The sequence below is a fragment of the Mauremys reevesii genome, linkage group 6 (genome assembly GCF_016161935.1).
Source record: "Mauremys reevesii isolate NIE-2019 linkage group 6, ASM1616193v1, whole genome shotgun sequence".
Classification (NCBI taxonomy): domain Eukaryota; kingdom Metazoa; phylum Chordata; order Testudines; family Geoemydidae; genus Mauremys; species Mauremys reevesii.
Window position 1 is genome coordinate 36,912,950 of NC_052628.1, and position 22,683 is coordinate 36,935,632.

At 39.5% G+C, this 22,683-nt stretch overlaps 1 protein-coding gene across 8 annotated transcripts in view; it reads left to right on the plus strand.

Annotated features, from left to right (window-relative positions):
• Nucleotides 1–22,683, plus strand: part of ZSWIM6 (zinc finger SWIM-type containing 6) — a 155,299-nt gene that overhangs the window by 55,191 nt on the left and 77,425 nt on the right. For 6 of the 8 annotated variants that reach the window (XM_039543937.1, XM_039543935.1, XM_039543938.1 and 3 more), the window contains exon 2: nucleotides 22,234–22,590. In XM_039543937.1, coding sequence (XP_039399871.1) covers nucleotides 22,234–22,590 — 357 coding nt within the window. Of the gene's footprint in view, nucleotides 1–426; nucleotides 444–15,685; nucleotides 15,720–22,233; nucleotides 22,591–22,683 lie in introns of those variants that run through there. The other 2 variants (XM_039543941.1, XM_039543943.1) reach the window with 2 other exon arrangements.

Sequence of the window (22,683 nt, forward strand, 5' to 3'; positions counted from 1 at the left end):
GTCCACTGTTGTTGACGTAGGCTCAAAAGCACTTCAACCCTCCCAGGTTGCCATGGATATCTGACACCAACCAAAGATAAAACAAGCATGAAAAGTACGTGAGCAGTGGTGGCAAAAATATTTTTAAAACACCTGCACGTGGGTAGACTGACACAAGGAATTCTACAAACCCTTTTGCCCTAGCTGTGAAAGAGATCAAAGAGATCCTTCTCTGCCATAGTGACTCCAAAGTTACAGCCTGCAGAGCTGTTCAGAACTGTAAAGTGCTTTATCAATCTGGAATGTCTCCATTCACCTTCAGAAAGCATCAGAGACTTCTTCAAGGAATTATATTAAACTGGGAGAAGAATGTGAGACTTCAAGGGCTCAAATGCCAGCAGCATGCAGATAACATCACCTTCGCATAAAATATAAACTGCATCGTCTCAAGGTTATCATAGCATGTAAGTGAAATGAGAATCTGGATTAAGAGCAGTTGTCTGAAGTTTGAACATGGGCAAATTGGAAATAAGACAGACTTAAAATACTAATTGCTACCCTAACATTAGCCTGTTTCCTATCAAGAGTGTCTGCCCTCTGATCATAGAGATGACTCACAGGCTCAGAGTCGTCTTGGATGCTTCATTCCTTCTGGATATCCAAATAGTGACAACTACTGAAAATGTTTTAATCCACCTATAGGTGGCTTGGAGATTCTGCCTTGTGCTCTCATGCCAGCTTGGTCACAATGATTCTTTACATGTGTAACCCCCAGGCCTGGTTATTCCAATGCACTGTGCCTTGGAATGGAAAAAATATAGATAAGAGCTTTTTCCAAACTTAAATTCTGACTGCTCATGATATTTTTCCCCTTCCTCCCCACTCTTCCCAGTTTCCATCGTTTATATTATTTCAGATTAATCATAAGTAAAATGTATGTAATTATGTTGGGGCATAATCTTCTACCCCTTGGAAATAGTCTCAATGGAAGTTGTCAGCATCCAGCACCTCTTGGAATCTCCAGCCCACAAGGTTCAGAGGGCCTGGTTTGGAGCTGGGAGGTTTTTAGGAATGGTTGCCTTCCTTGGGTAGTACCTCATGGTTTCGGTGTGCTACTAGTTTTACAGTATCTGATCATCTATAAGGGAATTACATATTACATAACTGAGATCTATCTATCATTTAGCTCTTGGCTAATTCTTGAATCACTGCTCTTTTCTTTCCCACTCATTTCTGCTTCAGGAGAAGTAAAATATATTCTATTATGTGTGAAAAAAACCAAAACAGTATGCAATATGCACTCAATGCTATTTTTCTTCCTAGAGTCAAGTATTTGTTTCAAATATCAGAAGGGTAGCCGTGTTAGTCTGGATCTGTAAAAAGCAACAAGGAGTCCTGTGGCACCTTATAGACGAACAGAAGTATTGGAGCATAAGCTTTCGTGGGTGAATACCCACTTCGTCAGACGCATGTATTAGTTTCAGTTACTGATCCTATAAAGATATACTAATGCACTATGTTAAATATGTTAATTTGTTTTTCCTTGAAAGTTGTAACTTAAATGGAGCCATTTGAAATTTTTGACTAGAGCTGCTGCAGAAGTGTGTGCACAGCTACTGTTTTGGTAAACAAAACCTCGTAACCAGATGGTAGTAATATTTTAAAAAGTTGAGTGATACGGGTTGAGAAGCATCCAACTGGAATATGCCGTGCTTTACCTAGGTACCTTAGATTTAGATTATATCTAAATACCTTAGATTTGCTCTCTGGCCTCAAGGCCTTTTGAGTCCTGGTACCTCATTGGGGGTAAACAGGAACCTGGAGGATTTCCATCTTTCTCTTGCACCCTCTTCCACTTTTGGGGCAGACAATGGATGAGTTTGAGTGTGTGTTTTATCCCTGCAGTGGCTTGAAAGAATAAACAGACTATTATGTGGAATACAAATAATGCTTATTAAACTTGCAGTTGATTTTTTCTGATAGATGATCCAAATTGCTGTCAGAGTATATTTACTTACACACGAACAGATGTGCTTTTGCTCTAAATCAGGATAACTATTCCAAACCTAGTTATGAATGTTTTAAGCAACTGTTAAAGATTACATTTTAAAATCATAGTTTCTGGATTAACGAACAAATGTATAGAGTCATTTGTAGAGGGTCCTATTTTCCCCTCTTTGAAGAGGAAATCTTTGTTTCTTGCCCAACTGGTTACGGTTGGAAGAATGAGTATAGGAAAAATCTTCCCAATCTGCAGGCAGTGAATATCCAAGGCATTTCATTTGTATTCTTTTGTATATTTTTATTATTCCTGATCATAGCTTATCTAATTTCTTTCTGATTCTAAAAGCAGTACATAAACTAGGTTGAAGAGGGACTGTAAAGCCTTCATAGTTACTATTAAATGTTTTAGAAGATAATGCGCCAGATTCAACTATAGGTGGCATGAAGCAGCAGGAGAACATTAGTAAATATGGCCCAATAGACATAAAATACAGAGGTAAAATTTTTCTTTTCAAGTTTAGGGCATGTACTCAGTGCATGATGAGTGATTTTTTTTTTCTTTCTTACTTTTATAATCTTTATAATCTATTTCTGGAGGAAACTCGCATTTATTTCTGTATCTGAGGTAGGATTCCCCCCACCCCCTTGGGACAATTAAAACAAACAAGCAAAAAAGCCGCTTAAATTACAGGTTGTCGTTTCTCACAATAAGTAGACTTGAAAGGATTAGATTTTAATTGGTAAATGTTGACAAATGTTGATTTCACTCTACACGTACCAATGTATGAAAAAATATTCCAATTGATGATGATGGAAATGTACAGATAGGCGAAGTAAGTAAAATGCTGCTTGAGAACATATTAGTTTGATTTTAAGGATACTTTGTCTATTTTTGACATGTGATGTTGACAATTGGTGTTTTTATTGGTTATAAAGGTTTAGCTTTTTGAATCTTCATCTGTCATTAAATGAGTATCTGAACTCCCCATAATTTCCCACAGCTGTGAAAATGTATATCAATAAAAATTGACAAGAATGCTAAAAACAAGCATAGATATTATCTGTTGAAATTATAAAAGAAAAAAATCCAAATCTGCTAAGCCTACAGATAAGTATCTTGTGGTCTGGACCTTACTCATGGGTTGGACTGGTCATTCCACTGTAAGAGAAGACACTTAGGCTCTTTTCCTTTCATCCTTTTGAGTTCAGACTCCATCTGCTGGACTTCTGCAGCGCTGTGGTCTGACCCCGGTTTGCTCTGCTTCCCACTAAGAGCAGTAATGTATGAACTTCCTTTTCAAACTGCTGCAAATTCAATTTCAGTAATTGAAACCTGTCAGCCCTTCTTTTGGGGAGTCTACACGGGGTGGGGGGGGGAAAATCAATCTAAGATATGCAACTTCAGCTACGCAAGTAGCGTAGCTGAAGTTGAAGTATCTTAGTTCGACTTACTTGGCCGTCCTCACAGCAGCGAGTCGACTGCTGCAGCTCCCCTGTCGATGCTGCTTATGCCTCCTGCCGAGGTGGAGTATGGGCGTTGATCCCCGATAGAGGGATTACTACCTCCCAATCCGGCGGGTAGTATAGACGTACCCTGAGCATTCTGCATGTTAAATCTGCAATCCTTCTGGCAACCTCCCAGATTTTCTGTGGCTTAGCCCAGCTGCCATTGCCCACACCTTCCACTGGCTTCTCTCAGCAGAACAACAGCTAGACTTAGATAGTATCAACAGATGCCCTGTGCCCACAGACCACCAAAATAGCCAGAACTTGCAGGGTAAGGTAAGTCCGAATTCTGTTCCTCCATGGGCATACGAGAGCTGCCCAGTCTAGATCATGGAGGTGTGAATTCAGAGCACACCAAACTGTACCACTTTAACTGCCTCGTGGACGGTGCTGGTACAAACTAAATGGTACCTAGTTCATGCTAATATAGTCCTCTTTCGATAGTACTACGTCAGTGCAAACTAGGTACCTTTTAGTTGGTGCCAGCAGCTTCCTCAAAGGACTGTTACAACTCTGTACGCTAGTGGGCACTGCAGTTCACATCCCCTTAGTCCCAACTGCAGGGTCGTGTAGACAAGCCTTTGGCTGCCACCTTAAGCTCCCCTGCCACTTTTTCGTAAAGTATTGAAGCAAAGTGACCTAGCAGTCTGATTGCTCTTACTAGAAGCTTACCAATGCTGGTGGACAATCCAAATGACCATAAAAGTCACTGGGGTCTGTCAGCATACAGAACATGCTAGAACAAGGGAAGCATCACATATATATGTTAATGATCCTGCCCATCTTTTTCAATCACCCACAGTTTCATACTCTGCTTTAGTGGAGATTGTTCCTTTTTGTTTTCAAAGTGGTCATGGACACCAAGACAGCTGTGAATAGCTGTGAATAGGAGTTATTTGCTCCTTGGCCCTTTGAGTCATGGTACCTCATTGGGGGTAAACAGGTACCAGGAGGATTGCCATCTTTCTCTTTCACCCTCTTCCACCTTTGAGGCAGGACAAAGAGAGTCTTTATCTCAGATTTCTCTTGGCTTCTAAAGAAGGAGTTCTCACAGTATAAACATCCAAGCCAAGAGCTCTGAATCCAAGCTTACTCTAAATTCAACAGAATTGCTGATCAAAAAGAAAATAAATCAGTTAGTTGCATTTCTTGCTGCCATATCTTACAATTGTAATTTTCAATGTCATCTTTCAAAAGAACAAATACAAATAAAGAAACACATAATTGTGTTTGTATTGAACTAGTACAGATTTGTGGAAACTTTCCTTTGTTCTCAAAAGTAATCATTTCTCCTTAGACTAAACCACTACTCTGTTATAGTATGTGTGGGTGTGTACAATACACACACACTGTAATTCCTTTAAAAAAACAAAACAAAAAAACTTCCATGGCCAATTGGAGTAGAGATGGTAACATCTTGCATAATGTCAGCCGCAGCTCTGTACATGGGTCCAAAGTGTGAGAGTTTTTGGTTGAGCAGAAATGAAAGATCCATGACACACACATCTTTATTATGGCATTAATATTCATGCCTTTTTCAATAGTATCAAGTTACTTTGAGAGTTCTCTGACAGATTCTCCAGGATTCATCAAAACTGAAAAATCTATTTTTTTTCAAACTGGCTTTTATCAAGAGTAAAAAATCCTCTTGTACCAAAAATACAGCTGAGTTCTTGTTCTGTCAGGCAGTTCTTCAGCCATCTTGATATCTTTAGTCTGGAAGTATTTTTTGCAGGACAGAGCAACACATTCATAGATTATAAAATCAGAAAGGACCAGGAGGGATAGCTCAGTGGTTTGAGCATTGGCCTGCTAAACCCAGGGTTGTGAGTTCAATCCTTGAGGGGGCCATTTGGGGAACTGGGGTAAAAATCTGTCTGGGGATTGTTCCTGCTTTGAGCGAGGGTTGGACTAGATGATCTCCTGAGGTCCCTTCCAACCCTGATATTCTATGTTCATCTAGGCTGACCTCCTGTATAACACAAGCCAGAGAACTTCCCTAAATCCATTCCTGTTTGAACTAGACCATATGTTTTAGAAATGCATCCATTCTTGATTTTAAAAATTGCCAGTAATGGTGAATCCCCCACAATTCTTGGTAAGAGTTAACTAGTTCCAGTGGTTAATTACCTTCACTGTTAAATAATGTGTCTTATTTCCAGTCAGAAGTTGTCTAAGTTCAACTTCCAGACATGGGAACTTACTATACCATTGTCTCCTAGATTGAAGAGCCTTCAACAACCCTTTTGCTCCTCATGTAGGTTCATTTAGACTGTGATCAGGTCATACTGTAACCTCTTCTTTGTTAACCTGAATAGGTTGATCTCCTTGAGTCCATCACTATAGGCATATTTTCCAATCCTTTAATCATTCTTGTGACTCTTCTCTGAACCTTCTCCAACTTATCAACATCTTTCCTGCATTGTGGAGACCACAGCTGGACACAGTATTTCAGTAGCAATCGTACCTCTGTCAAATACAGAGGTAATATAACCTCTTTACGCCTCTTTGCACCAGCACAAGGAGCCCTTTGCAGCCCCATTGTCATGGGAGTGAGTGAGTGAGTGAGCTTGGGCTATGACAGCAGAACTGCACTGGACTCCCTGCACTGCCGCTGGGCTGATGGCACCTGATCCCTCTAGGCACAAAGTGCAGGGATGGCTGTGGTCCTGGCAGAGCAGAGTCCTGGCTGGTGGCCTCTCCTCTGCCCCACCAGGACCACAGCACTCTTCCTCCTTTGCACCCTGCACCTGCAGGGATCAGGTGTGCAGCACAGGGGACCTTCTGTAGCCCTGCTGTCAGTGGAGTGAGTGAGCTGGGCAGAGCAACCTGGACTGTGAAGAGGAGGATGATTCCCCCCCATTGCGAGGGAAGCCACTCTGCTGCTTGAATGGCTTCTGTCCTCTTGATTATCTGAATAAAATCCATGTGCCCATGCTATCCAGATAATAGGGAGTATGCTATATTCATATTTCCAGGGACAAAAACAACTTTAGGGCAATTTACCAGTAACTGTTGAGATATAATTCCCTGTGTCCCTTCATATTTAAAAAAAATAAAATAAAATAAAGTAAAAACTATACATGAGAAAGTGAGACCTAGAATACAAAATAAATTACATTCGTAATTGCAGGCCAAAAACTTGTCACATTTGGTTACCTCACCCTGAGTCATGTTTTTTGGTTTGAAATAGTCTGCAAGCCACTCATTTGGGGGATCTGTTACAAAGAACACTAGGGAGGAGTCCTAATAAAATGTACAATGTTTTTCAAAGGGAATAATTTAGAATAATGCTAGTTAAGAGTACATAATATCAGAACAAACAGGCAATGAACAGCATATAATTCTGCACATTATGCAGCAGCATTAAATATACATATTAGTAAGGTAGCAGATGCTTTCATTCTGAAATTGACATGTAAAGTAGCAGTCTCTCTCAGCAGGGTGCTGCTCTATGTGAAGCTCCTTCACATGTAATGAATAGCTAATTTCAGTTTTATAGTCCATGAGAGACTGAAGGGGAATGAGGAGGGGGAGAGCATATGAGCAACCAAAACCAGCAGGATATGTGGAGATGTGCTTTTAATGGAGGAACATTTCAGAACTCTTGGGGGTAACTTCATGAAGAGGTTTGCTCATCTGTTACTTTGTATTCAGATTGAGAAATTATTGGCTTGTATGCTGCAGTAGGGAGAAGGTGGTAGATGGACGTCTTGCTCTGTAAAGAGAACGTGTACTGAAAAATGGGTAAAATTTTCTTATCCCTTATTCAGTGTCTAATCCTCCATTACAGGCTGCTCTCATAGGTACAGGAAGACTTAGCTAGTAGGTAAATCTGACATTTACATGTATATTTTTCTCTACCACTAAGATCAGGAAAAAACAGGATTTTCCTGCTGAATAAGTAAGGTGCCAAGAGGCTTCTGATGCTCCCATATTTCCTATCTGTATATTTTTTTTGTTTAGAAATATTTCCAGATGGCTAGATTGAGAGTTCAAATATGCATATAGGTCAGTTACCCAGTTGAAACTACTGCAGTCCATGTGAGGAACAGGTCCTTCTGGAACACCACTTCTACAAATCTGGACTGCTGAGATTTGCCTGGAGGAAGATGATGTACAGCGGGCATAATAGGGCATCTGTCAGTTCTGTATTAAAACGTTGTGGTTACAAGTGGGAAAAGCGAATAAATGAAGTGGTTGGTAGTGTTTGCAGCTCTTGGTAACTCCCACATACATTATCTGTGGAAGAAATCTCCTGTTTGGCTACATGTATGGGAAAGACCAGATGATAAAGTATTGTACCCTACAAGCCTTGATGCATGTAGCCTAAACTACCTTGTTATGGTATACAATCTATTTAAACTCTTTTTCAACAGGTAAAAATAACCTGATCATATTGCAGTCACGGAACTTCTTGGCTCTCTCTATTACTCCACTCTAAGTTAAACAGTCTTTTGCCTCCTGTTGGAAGAGAGGTTGGGTGATTTTTTTTGTATGAAAAACAGAAAACCCTTTGGCTTGGGGCCCAGATCTTTCCTCTGATTTATTCTGATAGAGTGAAATTTAAAGGGGAAGATTTCCAAAAGGGGACTGGAGCCTTTACTTTTGTTGTTCTTTTAGGTGATACTGTACCTTGAAGACACAAGTACCCTTTCAGAATAAAAAAAAATACAGTGAAATCAAGAGAACTGGCTCAAGGGGAGGAAGACCTTTCTGTTTAGGGGCCTGATTTTTCAGAAGTACTGAGCATTACAACTACCCGCTGAAATCAGTGGAGGAGCTGTGGTGTTGACATCTCTAAATGTTAAGGGCCTGATTTTCAGTTCTCTAATTAGTAGTCCATGATGAAATTACAGAAAATGGCCCTACTATATTAGGTCACCCCTACTCCATTTGCCTACCAATGCAAGATAGTTTTCTACACTGTTCTGAGGTTATTTTGCTGTACTCTTGGCTCAAATAGAACTGGGACCTCCATTGAACCTCTAAGATGTTGTTATACAAGACTAATCAGTATTTAATTTTAAACTTGTCTAAATCTAGCTATTGACGTTCATTATGAGAACACAACATGATACAGCTGACATCAATTTAATAAAAAATTCCACTGTCCCATATTTTGATTGTATATTGTTTTAAACTGTTTTTCAGTCAGATCCACAATAACCTTACTGAAGCAGCGGCATACTGTTTGTTCTTAAAACTCCAAAGATGTGCTACTCAGCATCATGGCAGTGGAGAAAAGATCTTTGAGAGGAAAATTCCCACACCTTCACATTCAATTTTTAAGTCTATATAAACACTTTTTTAAAGCAAACTAGTTTTTTGTATAATTCCCCCCCCCCCCCCCCCCGAGAACTTGGAATGTTCCTTGGTTCACTTCCAGTTTCCTTTCGATGTATAATTTGTTCTACTTCTTTTAAGCTGCTTTTTTGGTTTAATTTCCCAGTATTTTTTTCCCCCTCCCTTGTTAACATTTCTTCTCTCCCCCCCCCCCCCAAACTCTTCTTTGACAGGGTCTTTGCTCTTGCTCTGCCACAGTCTGCAGAGAGTTTAGATTTCCTCATGTGGTGCACTGAGTGAAAAATAAGTTGCATTTTATTGCAGGTGCCCTCGACCAGCCTGTGAGCAAGGGGGTGTTTAGTCAGCATAGCCTGTTACGCATTCAAGTACTGTGATTGTGGATTGTGTATAAGAACCTGAATAAGTTAGACCTGAAACTTTCTTGTTCTGAACAGAAAACTTTTGCAAAGTGACTTTTTTGGCTCTCTTCACTTTGTGGAACTGGGATTTCTTAACTGTTCCCACTTATACATTCTGCACTTCAGGTTTGGGTTTTGGGTCACTTCTTACAAGGAAAGCAGGCTGCTATGTAGCTACTATTGTCCACTGTGGTTGTGGAGATGTATAGCAGACACTGCATCTCCCAGGACATTTAAATCTGCTTAATAGGTTTTAAAAAAATGGCAAATGGACCACTAATTCTGGGTCAACATGGGCAAATCACTTAAATATGGCTAGCTGTCTCTCCCCTCCTCTCCCCCTTGGTAATTAAGGTTTGGGATACCCTAAAGTAGAGGGTGTACATTCCTAAGGATTTCTTGGCACTGGGCAGACAGCTCTAGTATGTCAACTCATTCAAGGCATGTAAATGCCTGATATTTTTTAGAAGAGTAGCCAGTTGTGGAATAAAGCCATTGACAGTAACCCAAGTACTAGGTGACTGGCTCCTGTTTACCTTTTTTTGAATTAAATTTCTTAAATCCCTTCTGAAGTGTCTAAGGAGCAGTCTTGAGTTGTGACTGGTAGTGTGCCAGCATGGTAGAATGGCAGGAATGTTTTGAGAGGCCTATATTTAGGGAGTAGCAGCACAAATGTCAGAGTACTTTGTTAGGAGGGAAAGACTGTTGTACTCTGCTTTGTGGATTGGGCTCCCAGGACCCCAAGCTATCAGAAAATTATGGGTGTGGTGAACACAAGACATTTCTCTTAAAACTTTGCTACACTTCAGCATTTATATTTTAAGTGCAGTTCAGCAATAGCAGCTGGTGTTAGTTTGGTTTTGTCTTCTCCTTGATCCCTAAACGTCTACATCTTTAAAGTATATATCTTAAAATAAGATGTACTGTAGGAGCTAGAATCAGACTTGGGTTTCCTGTCTAGTGTTCTGATGCACCCAACAATTACCATTTTTGGTGTGGGTTTTTATATCCAGAGTTTTAGCGATCTTCTTGATTTTAAATACCAGGAAGAGACTGTTTGTTTGTTTTATACAATATGGAAACACTTCTATTGAGCAGCAAGAGATTGTGAGCACATTTTGTGAAAACTAGCTGCTATTGTGTGAGTTAATGTTGTATGCTAGTGCTGTCACTCTGGTTTGTGGTATAAATGACCATTGCATGCATCCTTACAATTTATTTGTTTATATTATAGTGGGGCCTAGATATTCCAATCAGGACTGGGGCCCTGTTGTGCTAAGCATTCTACAGCTAGAAAGAGACTGCCTTTCCGCAAAATGTTTGCAACAGCTATTCTGGACTGACTCAGCTGTGATGTTGAGTTTTGACAGATTTTTATCTGGCTGCTCTTTCAGTGCTTTGGTGTTAGTGATCTTTTCTGAACTGCTCTGTCAGGAAAGCTTACATAGTTCTTCCTTATTTTTTCTGGAATCTGTTGTAATGCATAATGACCGGAGGAAGTTACAGTAAGCATCTCTGCTGTGGAAACTTACATCCCATATTGAGCCCATTCTTAAACTCCCAAGTCTATCACAATGAGCTTACTATAGTAACACTTTAAAAATATCTCTCCTCTTCCTGCATCCATCTTGAGTGTGTTATATAACTTAAAGAGGAATTCAGTGTATATTCTGGCTATTGCATGAACAACATACTGTAAATGAATAACTTGCTCTAAACAAAAAGAAAAACATTAACTTTCAATTATTTGACAAATCTGAAAAGACTTATAACAAACAGCCTGGGTAGTTCTATAAAAATAGGTATGCAGAAGAGAAGGGTGGAAATATAGCAGCATTTGGAAGCTCTCTGGGGGTGCCTCCTTTTTTCCAGGAGCTGCTAAATACCATTTTTCATCAGTCATAAGCACACCATTGATTTTTAGCTAGGGGAAAATGACATAGCCCATTAATAGGAATTGGAATGGGAGTGGCTGTTTGCTTTTAAGCAGACTATAGCAGATTTCCTGACAGAAGGTCAGTGTTTTTAACTATATTAGTGTTACGCATACTTAAACTTATAGGCAACATTGTGTGCTAAATAATTATTCTCTTAAGAACACTATCTTCACTTACTGTAATAGCAAAGGGTTACTTGTGGTTGGATTAGCCTAAATACCTTTATTGCTCAACAATATATTAATGCTGGTATCTTACTACTTCTCTCTCCCCACCCCCTCAGTGGGAGTTGAATCAGGCCCTTCATCAAGAGAATGGGAGACATTCAAAGCTGAGACCATTCTGAGAGTCAATCAGGAAATTATTTCTGAGGGTTTTCCTTCTCTACATCACTTCCCTCCCTCTTCAAGATTGTGTGTTTCTTTCATAATATTCATAAGCTCCTTTAGCCTCAGAAACAAGACACACCCAAGATTACTCTCAAATATTGGTCTTGAATGATATGGCATCTTTTAAAAGCAGTTGAGAGAAATCCACCCCACTGATTTTTTTAACTGATTTCAACTACTAAATGGATCTATCTTTAGACTTTTTTCTCTGTTTTTAAAAACCCGTTATTACTTTTTTTGTTTGTTCACATTTCAGCTTAAAAAATTGGCTTTTCATAGAGGGAGAGGTGATTGCTTGCTTGGTTAAGGGGTATTTATTTGTGTCTGAAAGTGGGCTGCAGACCCACTGGCTCTTCACTTCAAAAAAGATTACATGTTAAATAGGGCTGTAACTGATAGGCCTGAAATAGGGAGAACATTTTCAGTTATCATTAGGAAAGTAAACAGCAACTTTCCTAAAAATATTCCCCATATTGTCTGTTTGTCAGGCAAACCATTTTCTAAGATATTTAGGGCTGCTGACAGTGGTAAAAATTTATCCTTTATTTAATAACACTAACTTTTTTCCTTGTCATGTTACTTTAAGGATATTTTAAGGGAAAGTAACATTTTTAGTTTGCGTTCACTTGATCTTGCTGCTTTTTCTGCACTTGCTGTCTTTGTCCCCTATTTGTGATATTGCAAACGGTTGCTGTGGCAATTATTGGCATTTTACAAATATGTGTGATGTGAAAACTAAGAAGCAAGAGATGACAAAACCACTTTATTCTTAGGTTATGATGAGGGAAGTAAAAAAACAAAATATTTTTCTTTGGTAGGTATATCTCCAAACAAAGTTCTCCTTTGTTTGGTTGGTTTTTATAGTTTATTACAAGATGTGCAATCCAGTGAGATTTTTAAGGATGCAACATTAGTTTTACCTGTTCCCATGTCACAATAACAACAAAAAACCTTTTACCAAGAAACCAGTCTGGAGATCTAGAGATCTATACTGCTGTCCAGAAGACCAATGTTTGACTTCCATCCTTAGACTTCCTTGTTTATACTTGAAAGTTTTGCTGCTTTAACTTTGCTAGCAAACCCCACCTCATGGAGACACAGTATAAGCAGTAGACGCAGTTTTATAGGTTATTTCTGTTTGCCAAAGAGATATAAGCTATGCTGGTATAACTGGATGTACTCTCTGGCTTTTACTGGCACGACAATGTCAGTTTAAAAAATAATCACAGCTCACATGGACATTGCCGTGCCAGTAAAACTTAAGCCCACATCTACATTACAAACTTCAGTTGACACAAGTTATGTTGGCATACAGCTGCTGCGGTTAGCTTATCGCTTGTGTACATGCATACTTTGCTGTTTGTCTCAGCCCTGTGCATACTTACCAGGTGTGCTTGTGTCAGTGTAAAGTGCAGTGCACCGGGATAGGTATCCCAGTATGCCCTGTGCTGCTGTCCAGCACAATTCCTTTTGGGCAGTTTTAGCCGTGTGTTGTGGGGTAGAAATGACTCTCAAATCTCTCAAACCTGCATGGCAATTTTTGGGGTGTGCCCTCTCTAACAGAAGCCTGGAGCCTGGAGAGCTTTAGCTTTGTACTGTTCTCATGACCATTGCAAGTATAAGACACGTGCCTCTCCTGTATTTGCAGACCCAAAGGAAGAACTGCAGTAACAGGGGATGTGACTCTTTTATTTGAGGACAGATTGCTAAGGGACATAGAGAAAAACATTTCAAGGTTGTTGGTGACATTTATGGAGCACCTACAGACAGTGGAGTGCCGCGCAGTGGCTGCAGAACGTCTGGATGTAAAAGGCCACATTCCTAGATTTGTGTGTCAACCTTGCCCCAGCCCTCAGGGCAGAGACACCAGAATGAGAGCTGCACTGAGAGTGGAGAAGTGAGTGGCTATCGCACTCTGAAAGCTTGCAGTGCCGGATTGCTTCCAGTCAGTGGGAAATCATTTTGGTGTTGGAAAATCCACATGGGGGGCCATTGTCATGCAAGTGTATAAGATTGTTCATGGCCTTCTGCAATGTGCAGGACATAGTGAATGGAACTTTGCAGCAATGCAGTTCCCAAACAGTAGTGGGTTGATAGACATCATGCATAGCCCTGTTTCAGCACCAGCCCACCTTACAACAGAATATATCACCAGAAAGGGCTATTTTTTCTATGGTTATGCAAGTGTTGGTGAATCACCAGGGATGCTTCACTGATAAGAGTTGGCAGGTCAGGGAAGGTGATGTTTGCATCTTTAAGAACACAGGACTGTTTAGAAAGCTGCAAGCAGGGACATTCTTTCTTGACTGGAGGATTATCACTGGCAACATCGAAATGCTAATAGTGATTCTGTGGGACCCAGCCTGGTCCTTGTTCCCATAGCTCGTGATGCCCTGTGCTGGCCACCTCAACAGCACCAACTAAAGATTCAACTACCATCTCAGCTAGTGCAGAGTTTAATGTAGTGAAGTTTAATGTACTTTCTGTAGATTAAAGGGATACTGGCAGTGCTTCCTAACAAGATTGGATCTCAGTGAGAAAAGTATCTCAATGCTTTTAGTTACTTGTTGTGTCCTGCATAATATCTGTGGGGCAAACGGGGAAAAGCTGCCAAAACACTACTCTCTTATTCCCATAAAAACTTTCAGTGAGACAAGCTTATTTGCTATTCAGCTTTGGAGCGCCTCTCCACAGCACCACTTCCCAGCCCCAGCCATGGTGAGTATGGCCTACCAGGGGCAAAAGGGGGAAGACATTTCAGTCCCTATTCCATGGGCAGAGGTACAGGGCAATGACACTGAATATTGGACTATGTATCGTGGGGGAGGGGGTGGTTTTAGCTGACATCTCACTCCTGAGGGCCACAAAGGCACAGAGCATGGCTGCTACTGGTGTCCCGAAGCTGTCTGGGCCCGATTGGTGCTATCTTGTTTATTGCAGTGGTGCCAGCCGAACTCATTGCGGAGTGGCATGGGGAAGTGTCCTACCATGGATAAAGAAATTAGGCAGCCGTTCCTAGAAAACTTTGGGAGAGAATTGAAGAGTATCTCCATGAAAGTTTCATTGAGTCCTAAGAGGATACAAAGAACATCCCTATGTACAAAAACAAAGTGCGCCACCTGCCCTCTTCTTCCTTTTCATTGGGCTCATCCATGTTCGACTGGCAGAACTGGATATTCTGTGGCAGAGGCTCAAACAGGTCTTGGCTCGTGCCATAGCTGGATCCTCCACCACATCCTTCCCCCTCTACTCTGCTGTCCATGGCAGGTCTCTAAATCTTGGCCTCTTTTGAGGTATCCACAATGGTCTGTGGGGTGCTAATGGGGTCTCTACCAAGTATGGCATGAAGCTTGTAAAAGCATGCGGCTCAGCACCAGATCAATTTGTGGTATGCCTGCTGCAGTTCCTTCGTTTTCACATGGCACTGCTGCTGATCCCTGTCGTATCCCTTCACATGCATCCTCCATGTAGTCTTTTTGTAGATGGCCACATTTCAGTGGCTGGTCTGTAATTGTGCCTGTACAACCTCTTCTTCCTGCAGGCCCAGGCAGTCCAGTATGTCCTGTCTGCTCAAGGCAGGAGAGCATCTAGTGTATGGTGCTGACATTGCCAGTTGGGCAGTTGCACATAATGAGAGAGAGCTTCTTGGTGTGCTTGTCAAAGAGGGCAATCAGGAAGAGACGGTACAAAAATATGTGGAGATTCTTTTAAAGAGGAAGGTGGCTGCCCTTGCCATAACCCCTGGGCAGTGGAGTTCACAGTTGTGACCAGAGCAGTCCCTGTAATAGGGAATGGGGCATAGTGGTACAGCTGCTGGAGGACTGTTCGGGATGATGTAGGTAATGGAGTGTCTACATTCACACTGCATCGACATCTGTAGGTCGACTGTGGCTCAATACCATTTGGAGAAGTGGCTTTGCTGCATCACTGTAATGGGGCACTCATCTGGAGAGAAATTTGAGCATAGGCATATGTACAAATAGATCAATGGAAGGCGATTGACCATTGACCTAACTGGGTAGTGTAGATCTGGCCTATGTCTCTTGTTCTCCAGGCTGAGAGCAGTACTGAGGAAGCTGCTCTCCTTCCTCAGTGGTGACCGCCATGGCTGATGTGGGAGTGGTTACAGAAGTCGTACTATTTAGCCAGAAGATAAGGAGTGGAACTTGAAAGAATCCTAGAGGGTGCGTACACACAAGGTATAGTTCTGAGAAGAATGTGAAAGCTCTATTGGATGTGAGGATTTAGAGCAATGACAAATCTGGTGTGTGCACGTCTGTAGAAAACAGCATTTTACCTTAGTCTAGAAATAACAATTCTTTTTGGATGTTGGGCTAAAACTTTATCAAGAGCTTTTAGTAGTCATTGATAAGTCATGGCAAACTTCCTTTTATTAAAGACTGTGGTTTAAAAATAAAAAACGGTTTTCTTCTGAGTCTCATTGCCAGTAACAAAAATCAGACACTTGCTCTGTAAACCAAGGTCACTTTTTTAAACAGAAATGCTATAATCAGAGTTACATCACTGTGTTTTAGAGGAGGGTGAAAGCCCCTGTAATGCATGTAGGCAGTTGTAAAATTCTCAGGCCTGGAGGTCTGAGGGCACAGACTTTGAGGAAAGTCTTGGTAAAAATTCAGTCACCAGCCACATTTTGCATACACCTGGCTTTCTGTATGAGGTGGGAAAACCTCATGATGCTGGGGTCTGATGCTTGTTTGAGGTCCACTGATGTAGTTATTGTGTTAATGTTGTTATTGAGCTGCCATGCTCACTTCCAAAAAAGCTTTAGGATGAACTTTCAAGCTGTCAGTGAAGTGTGCCTGTGGTGCTATCTACTGTTGTAATCCACCCTCTTTCTGGCATGTGGGGAATTTTTACATGTTAAATCATAGCTATCTTCTTTATATTTTCTGTGACAAGACTCCATCTTTAGTGTGTATTGGGTGCAGTTCAGTAGTGATGCAAAACTTATTCTAGACGGTACGTATTTTCAAGACATAAACTACCCCAGACTGAATATTTGTCACATACAACAAACACCTTATGTGCTGCTGCTTAACCTTTCTTTCTCTCCAAGTTATCTTGAACATGCTGGTATAAAGGTACTATGGCTGGAAGTAGTTTCCATTTTAAACCACAACTTTCTCTGTTTTATAAATTGTCCATTAAATTAGCTCCAGGTGGAGTGTTGGCATACAGGTTTTTAACTTGGAAATTAAATTTGTTTCTTTTAGGGTATATTAAAGTTCACACAAAATTTAGTTTAGGAAATGTCTTTGTACTCTTTAATTTAAAACCATTTCCACCTTTAAAAGAGTAAATTGGACAGATGGTGAATGTCATCTAAACTCTTATTTGCCCTGGAAAAAATAACAACCAGTCAGTTGCCGAGTTTTGAAAAATGGATAATGGAAACTCAAGAACTATTTTCCATAAGGATGGTAGTGGTTTGAGAGGGGTGGTGAGGCAAAAGCTTACTTGTCATGTGCTTTTTAGTCCACACAGTAGTAATGAATGTGCCAAGAGCTACAGTATTCATATCTTATCTGGCAGACCAGCCTGCTAATACCATTTTAAATGATCATTTGAGATGGATAGTATGATTCTGATAAACCCACTTTAAAATTGTGTAAGAGAGGATTCTTCACATTGGGCTCTCTAGAGAAAATCCCTATTTCTTAGCTCAGGCTCATTTAAATTCTTCCTTGCCTTTACTGTTACTTTTTCTCCCAAGAAGAAAGGCCTATAATAAGTAACTGCAGTGCACATCTATCTCCTTTCTCTACCATCTCATTCATCTTCAGAACTGTGTGCAGGGATTTAGCTATACATTTTCTGTTTACCTTTATGGGAGCCATATAGGTAATCCTTGTTTGCTACTTGGAAACATTTAGGGGGTTAACAGATCAATTTTAAGAAAAGGCTGTGTTGTCCAAATGCTGTTGCTGGTACATTTCATTTCAGTTTTAAGATAATGAATGCATATTGGATGCAGTGTGATAGTGTTCTCTGGAGGCACATTACAGCAAGCTATTCAAAATCACTTTTTAATCTTTAGGATATTTCAGTAATCCAGTTCTGACATTCTTATATTTTCTGGAAAGAATAAACTACACCCAGTGGTGATCTCTGGTTGTATTTTAATCAAAGGTTTCTGGTAACTGTATAAACCAGGATAGTGAAGCTTAGAATGGCTTATGCCATCAAAATTCTCAATTGTAAAGATGTATTTTTAATTTGTATAATTCAGGTGTAGTTTTTTTCTTATAATTGGACTTAAAGAGTAGCTCTCTTCTCCGAAAAGGGGGTTTAAACTAGACATGTTTTTAAAGGGAAAGTGTACTTAAAATTGTGATATTTTACCCTATGTCATTTATAAATAAGTGTGAATATGGGGCTCAAAAGTTAAATAACCAGTGATTACCTGAGAGACAATATTCTTCCACCAACTATTATAAAGGAAAGCCAGTGTATCTGATTGTATGTCATCAACTAGTGCATCCTTGCCCACTTGGAACAGGCTTCTAATTTTAGATGTTTTCTTTTTTGCCCAGAATGGTACCATTTTATGGTAACTGCAGTGCTGAGCTATAGTATATTGTGCATGTAGAATTTTCAAAGCTTTTACATTCTAAATTAATTTTTTAAAATAAATAGATAAAATTGCATCAAATTCCTTTCCCTTCTCCCTGCCTTTATCTACAATCCCACTATATCCTTCAGCAACAGAAAAGTAAAATCCGTCATAGACTTGAACATACTTTTATTTTCTACAAATTTCTTTTCATAAACACAGAATATCAAATTTGAGTACATCAGAGGATACTTCAGTATAATATGGCAGTGGAAATTATTTTCAAATGTTTAGTGTGGAGTGAAGCATCATCTGAAACTCAATATTTACTACAGTACTTTGTTTTATAAGGATGTGTTAGGTAGGAGTATATGATACTAACAGTTATAATCTGGCTGCTGAAAGATACAAAGTAATTTTGCAGTGATTGCTTCAAATTTTTATACTAATGGCCCTTCATGGCACAGTTCTCTTTTAGAAATATAGCACCTGAAAACTTCAGTAATTTAACATCACTGTTTTTCTGCAGTCAAACAGCTCTTTGTTTGTCAATGTTTGTCTCTGAATGTTTAAACAGAAGTTAAATTACATAGCAAATGAGCCACATTTGACATGCATCTAAATGCTTCAACTGACTTCCTAGGCACACTTTTCAAAAACACAAGGCTCTTGCAGATTGTAAAATGTCATGATGTCTTTAACTATTGGTTCTAGGCTATTGTTAAAGATATTAAAACAATTAATTGATTTAGTTAGGGATTGGTCCTGCTTTGAGCAGGGGGTTGGACTAGATGACCTCCTGAGGTCCCTTCCAACCCTGATATTCTATGATTCAAGCGCTGAAGGGAAAAGGTGAAACAAGCTATTTATTGGAGCCAAGTATGTGCAATGAATGTAGACTTATTTGCTTCAAACCCTTTTGTCAACAGATTGACAAATGGGCTAACAAATATCAATGATACTATTATAGTTTCTGTATTGTATTTTCTAAATAGATGTAAATAAACATTGAAAATCAGGGAACATATGAAATTTTTTTAAGAGAAGATTCAAATTGCAACTTTAGAAGCAAGTACTGTGAAAAAGTATTACAGGTTTGTAGCAGTGGAGGCTTCCCATTCATCTGGGGCTCAACAGGCAGTGAAATGTCAATATCTTGGAGTTCCATTGGGAGTAACCGTTCCTTGGTCTCCTCCAAGGAGTATGGACATCTCTCTGCCTGTCAGGAAATACATTACTGCAAATGAAAAGTTGTTGTAGTCTTCCTTCATCTACAAGCATAGCAAGTCTATTTACTTCTGCTACAAACTGTCAATTAGATTTTAGTACTCTGAGTTCAATGTAGGATATTGAATGGCTAGTTTTTAAAAGGGTGAACCTGCACAGGAGGGAAAATGGAGCAGCAAAATCATTTCACTGTTTAATATTTTGCATTGCTGTGGGAGACCCATTCAAAAGGTAACACAGAGCAACAGTTGATAAATTTGTTACAGCCTAACTGTACTTCTGAGATAGATCTTGCTGTGTGTGAACTTTTTTAGACAATGTATATTCAACTTCATCCATTTGCTGTTAATGTACAAAGAGAAAAGAGGGGAAAATATTGCTTCATAACTTAAACACTAGTATGTTAAGACGTGGCTGATTAGGAACTTATGTATTTTAGGCTGCAATAAAATGTGATAGTCTTTTTTTGTTTAAACCTGCTGTCATCCTACAAGTGTAATGTATTACTGTGTTACCATTGTTCAGACCAGAATCTTATTACTAATGTTAGCATTTACAGACTTTTACTGGGAAAAATTTATGATGTCCTAAAGAAGTGCCTTTTGTATGTCTGTCCAAAATGAGTAGGAATTTAAATACTGTTTTTTATTTTTAATCCAAATATTTCTCAAGAGACCTTCACCTTCCCAAAAAAACACTGTTTAAATTTTGAGATTAATTATAGGTTGTTACGTCAAACTGATAACATTAGGCAAGATCATTTGTAGCACAAGTTTTTCCAAACAGCTCTGCAGACCATTTTACATTGGATCTTATTCCTGTTGACATTGATGGGAGTTTGGCAGTTGATGTCAGCAGGAGTAGGATGGTATCCCTTAAGCCTAATCTGCATCACCATTAGTATTCAAATTCTAGGTATTTTCTAAGTACATCGACGCAGACTGGAAATAGCTCCAAAGTAGATAAGGAACTTGATAGAAGAAGAATCTCTCTCCATAAAAGCGGCTGAGCTGACTGATCTGATTTGTATTCACCTGTGGTAAAGGAGCACATTGTTTAAATACAGTATTTGAAACTGCCTAAATTTTAGCCATTACATTAAAGTAATATGTCCTGAATATGTTGTTGGTTTTTTTAAATCCTTTAAAAAAAAAAAAAAGTTAGGAAGTTTTCTACTCCCCTTCTGTATTTAAGTGCTTTGGATGGACCTGAGAGCAACAACACAAAACCTATTTGAGGCTTGCTCTTGCTCCCGTCCCTTTCTTTTCCATGCATGTTCTAGCTTACTGTCTCTTCGGTTTCACTGTCAGCTCTGCTACTGCTGTAAGTGGCAAACATCGTCCTAGAAAGCCTGGGTTAGAGTGTGCATGTGACACTGATGAAGGTACCAGACTAATGGAACTGAATGTAACCCAAACAGTGATGCTGACTATGCAAAGTGATGTCAAATGTACAGTGTAAACAAATGGAAAAAATAGGGAGTGTTTCTTCTAATCTCTCAGTTCTCGTAATTTGAAGGGTTTCTTGTAACAACTGCAAGCATAACATTGTTGGCCGGTGTCACGATTTTTCCAGCTGACGTAGTGCCCCGTTGGTGTTTGCTAACAATATTTATTTCAAGAAGAATGTTTGAAATCAGTTTTTAAAATTTGTTTTAAGAGTATTTGGTATTTTTCCTCAGCTATAATAAATGTATATGGTAGTAACTTTTTCTAGTGCTCATGCCGATATATGGCATTTGATAGTCAATATATCCCAGTGTCTTGGAGAAAATTTTCTGAGCCAAATTTACTGTTTATGGGTGAATTCCATTATAATAGTCCCACTTTTTGCTTATACTGTTGATGAATTTGGCTAGTTACACATAAGACCCATTTCCATGCTCATAAACAAAACAAACTAAAGTACAGCATAAAGGAATAATGAAGATAAAATATTAGCAGATTTAAAAATTATGTGTTCATGAGGGGGGAAAAAGGTGGGTTGAGCAGAGACTCACAGAAGTACAACCTTTGTAATAATACTGATGCAACAGGCAACTTGGAGGTGGAGGGGACTTGCTATACATATCTATTGAAGCAAATAATTTTTTCCCCATACAAGACTGGCCCATTGCTTTTCCCCATTCCTCCACCACAGTACAGAGGAAAGTGAGTTCATAATGCAAACTACTAAGCATTTGATTATGTTAATTCTAGCACAGAATTAGAAGGATAGCTTTTCATATATTTTGGTAACTGTAGCACTTTCCATCTCCAGAGTGCAGTGCAAACATTAACTAATTTTACCACATCATCCCTGGGAGGGTAAGCATTAACACCAGCTTACTGATGATAAAACAAAGACAGAAAGGTTAAGTGACTGGCATGGCAAGTCAGTGGTAGAAGGGAAATTAGGACTCCAGAGTTTCTGATGAAAAGGCATGTGCTCCATATAATTAGAGAGCACCTCTCTCACTTACCAATAGAATGTTAAAACTTGCTGCTAGATGTGGTCTGTACCTGTGGAGTTGAAAAAAATTACTGCTGTAAGAATTTTCAAGGTTACTGGGGAAGCTTGTCACTGGTGTGATCAGGCTCAACTCTTTCATTCTATATTTCTTTTGCCAGAGTGAATGTTTTGTTGATTACCAAGCTTTTATGAACATTTATACAAGGGGGGGGGAGAAATACTTGTTGAAAAGCTTTTTGACTGCATCAGTAGGCTTTCTTGGATATGAAAAAGGCATTTAGAACACAATAAAGAACTTATTCTGTATATGTAGCCATGAAAGCTAGATCTTTTTAAAAAAAAATGCATTGCATTTCTCAAAAGTAGATAATTGCTTTTCTTTGTTTAAAAAGAAAAAGTACTTGACAGTGAGATTATAGCATTTTACTGAATAATGTAAGGTCTCTTGTTTTCTTGCACAGGTTTCCACTTGAGCGGCACGGTGACAGATCCTGCAATGCAATCGGAGCCAGAAACTGTTTGCAAGGTAGCTATCAGCTTTGATCGTTGCAAGATTACCTCAGTGACCTGTAGCTGTGGAAACAAGGACATATTTTACTGTGCCCACGTTGTCGCACTCTCTTTATACCGGATCCGCAAGCCAGATCAGGTCAAACTGCATCTTCCCATTTCAGAGACACTCTTTCAAATGAACAGAGACCAGCTACAAAAGTTTGTACAATATTTGATCACAATGCACCACACAGAAGTTTTGCCAACAGCTCAGAAATTAGCAGATGAAATTCTCTCTCAGAATTCAGAAATCAATCAAGTCCATGGTAAGTTTAGCAACTGCTTTTCCTTGTCTTCCTTTGTTCACCCGTTGTAGTTTCTTCATTGTTGGGTTGTTGTTTTTTGTATGGAGTTGAGAA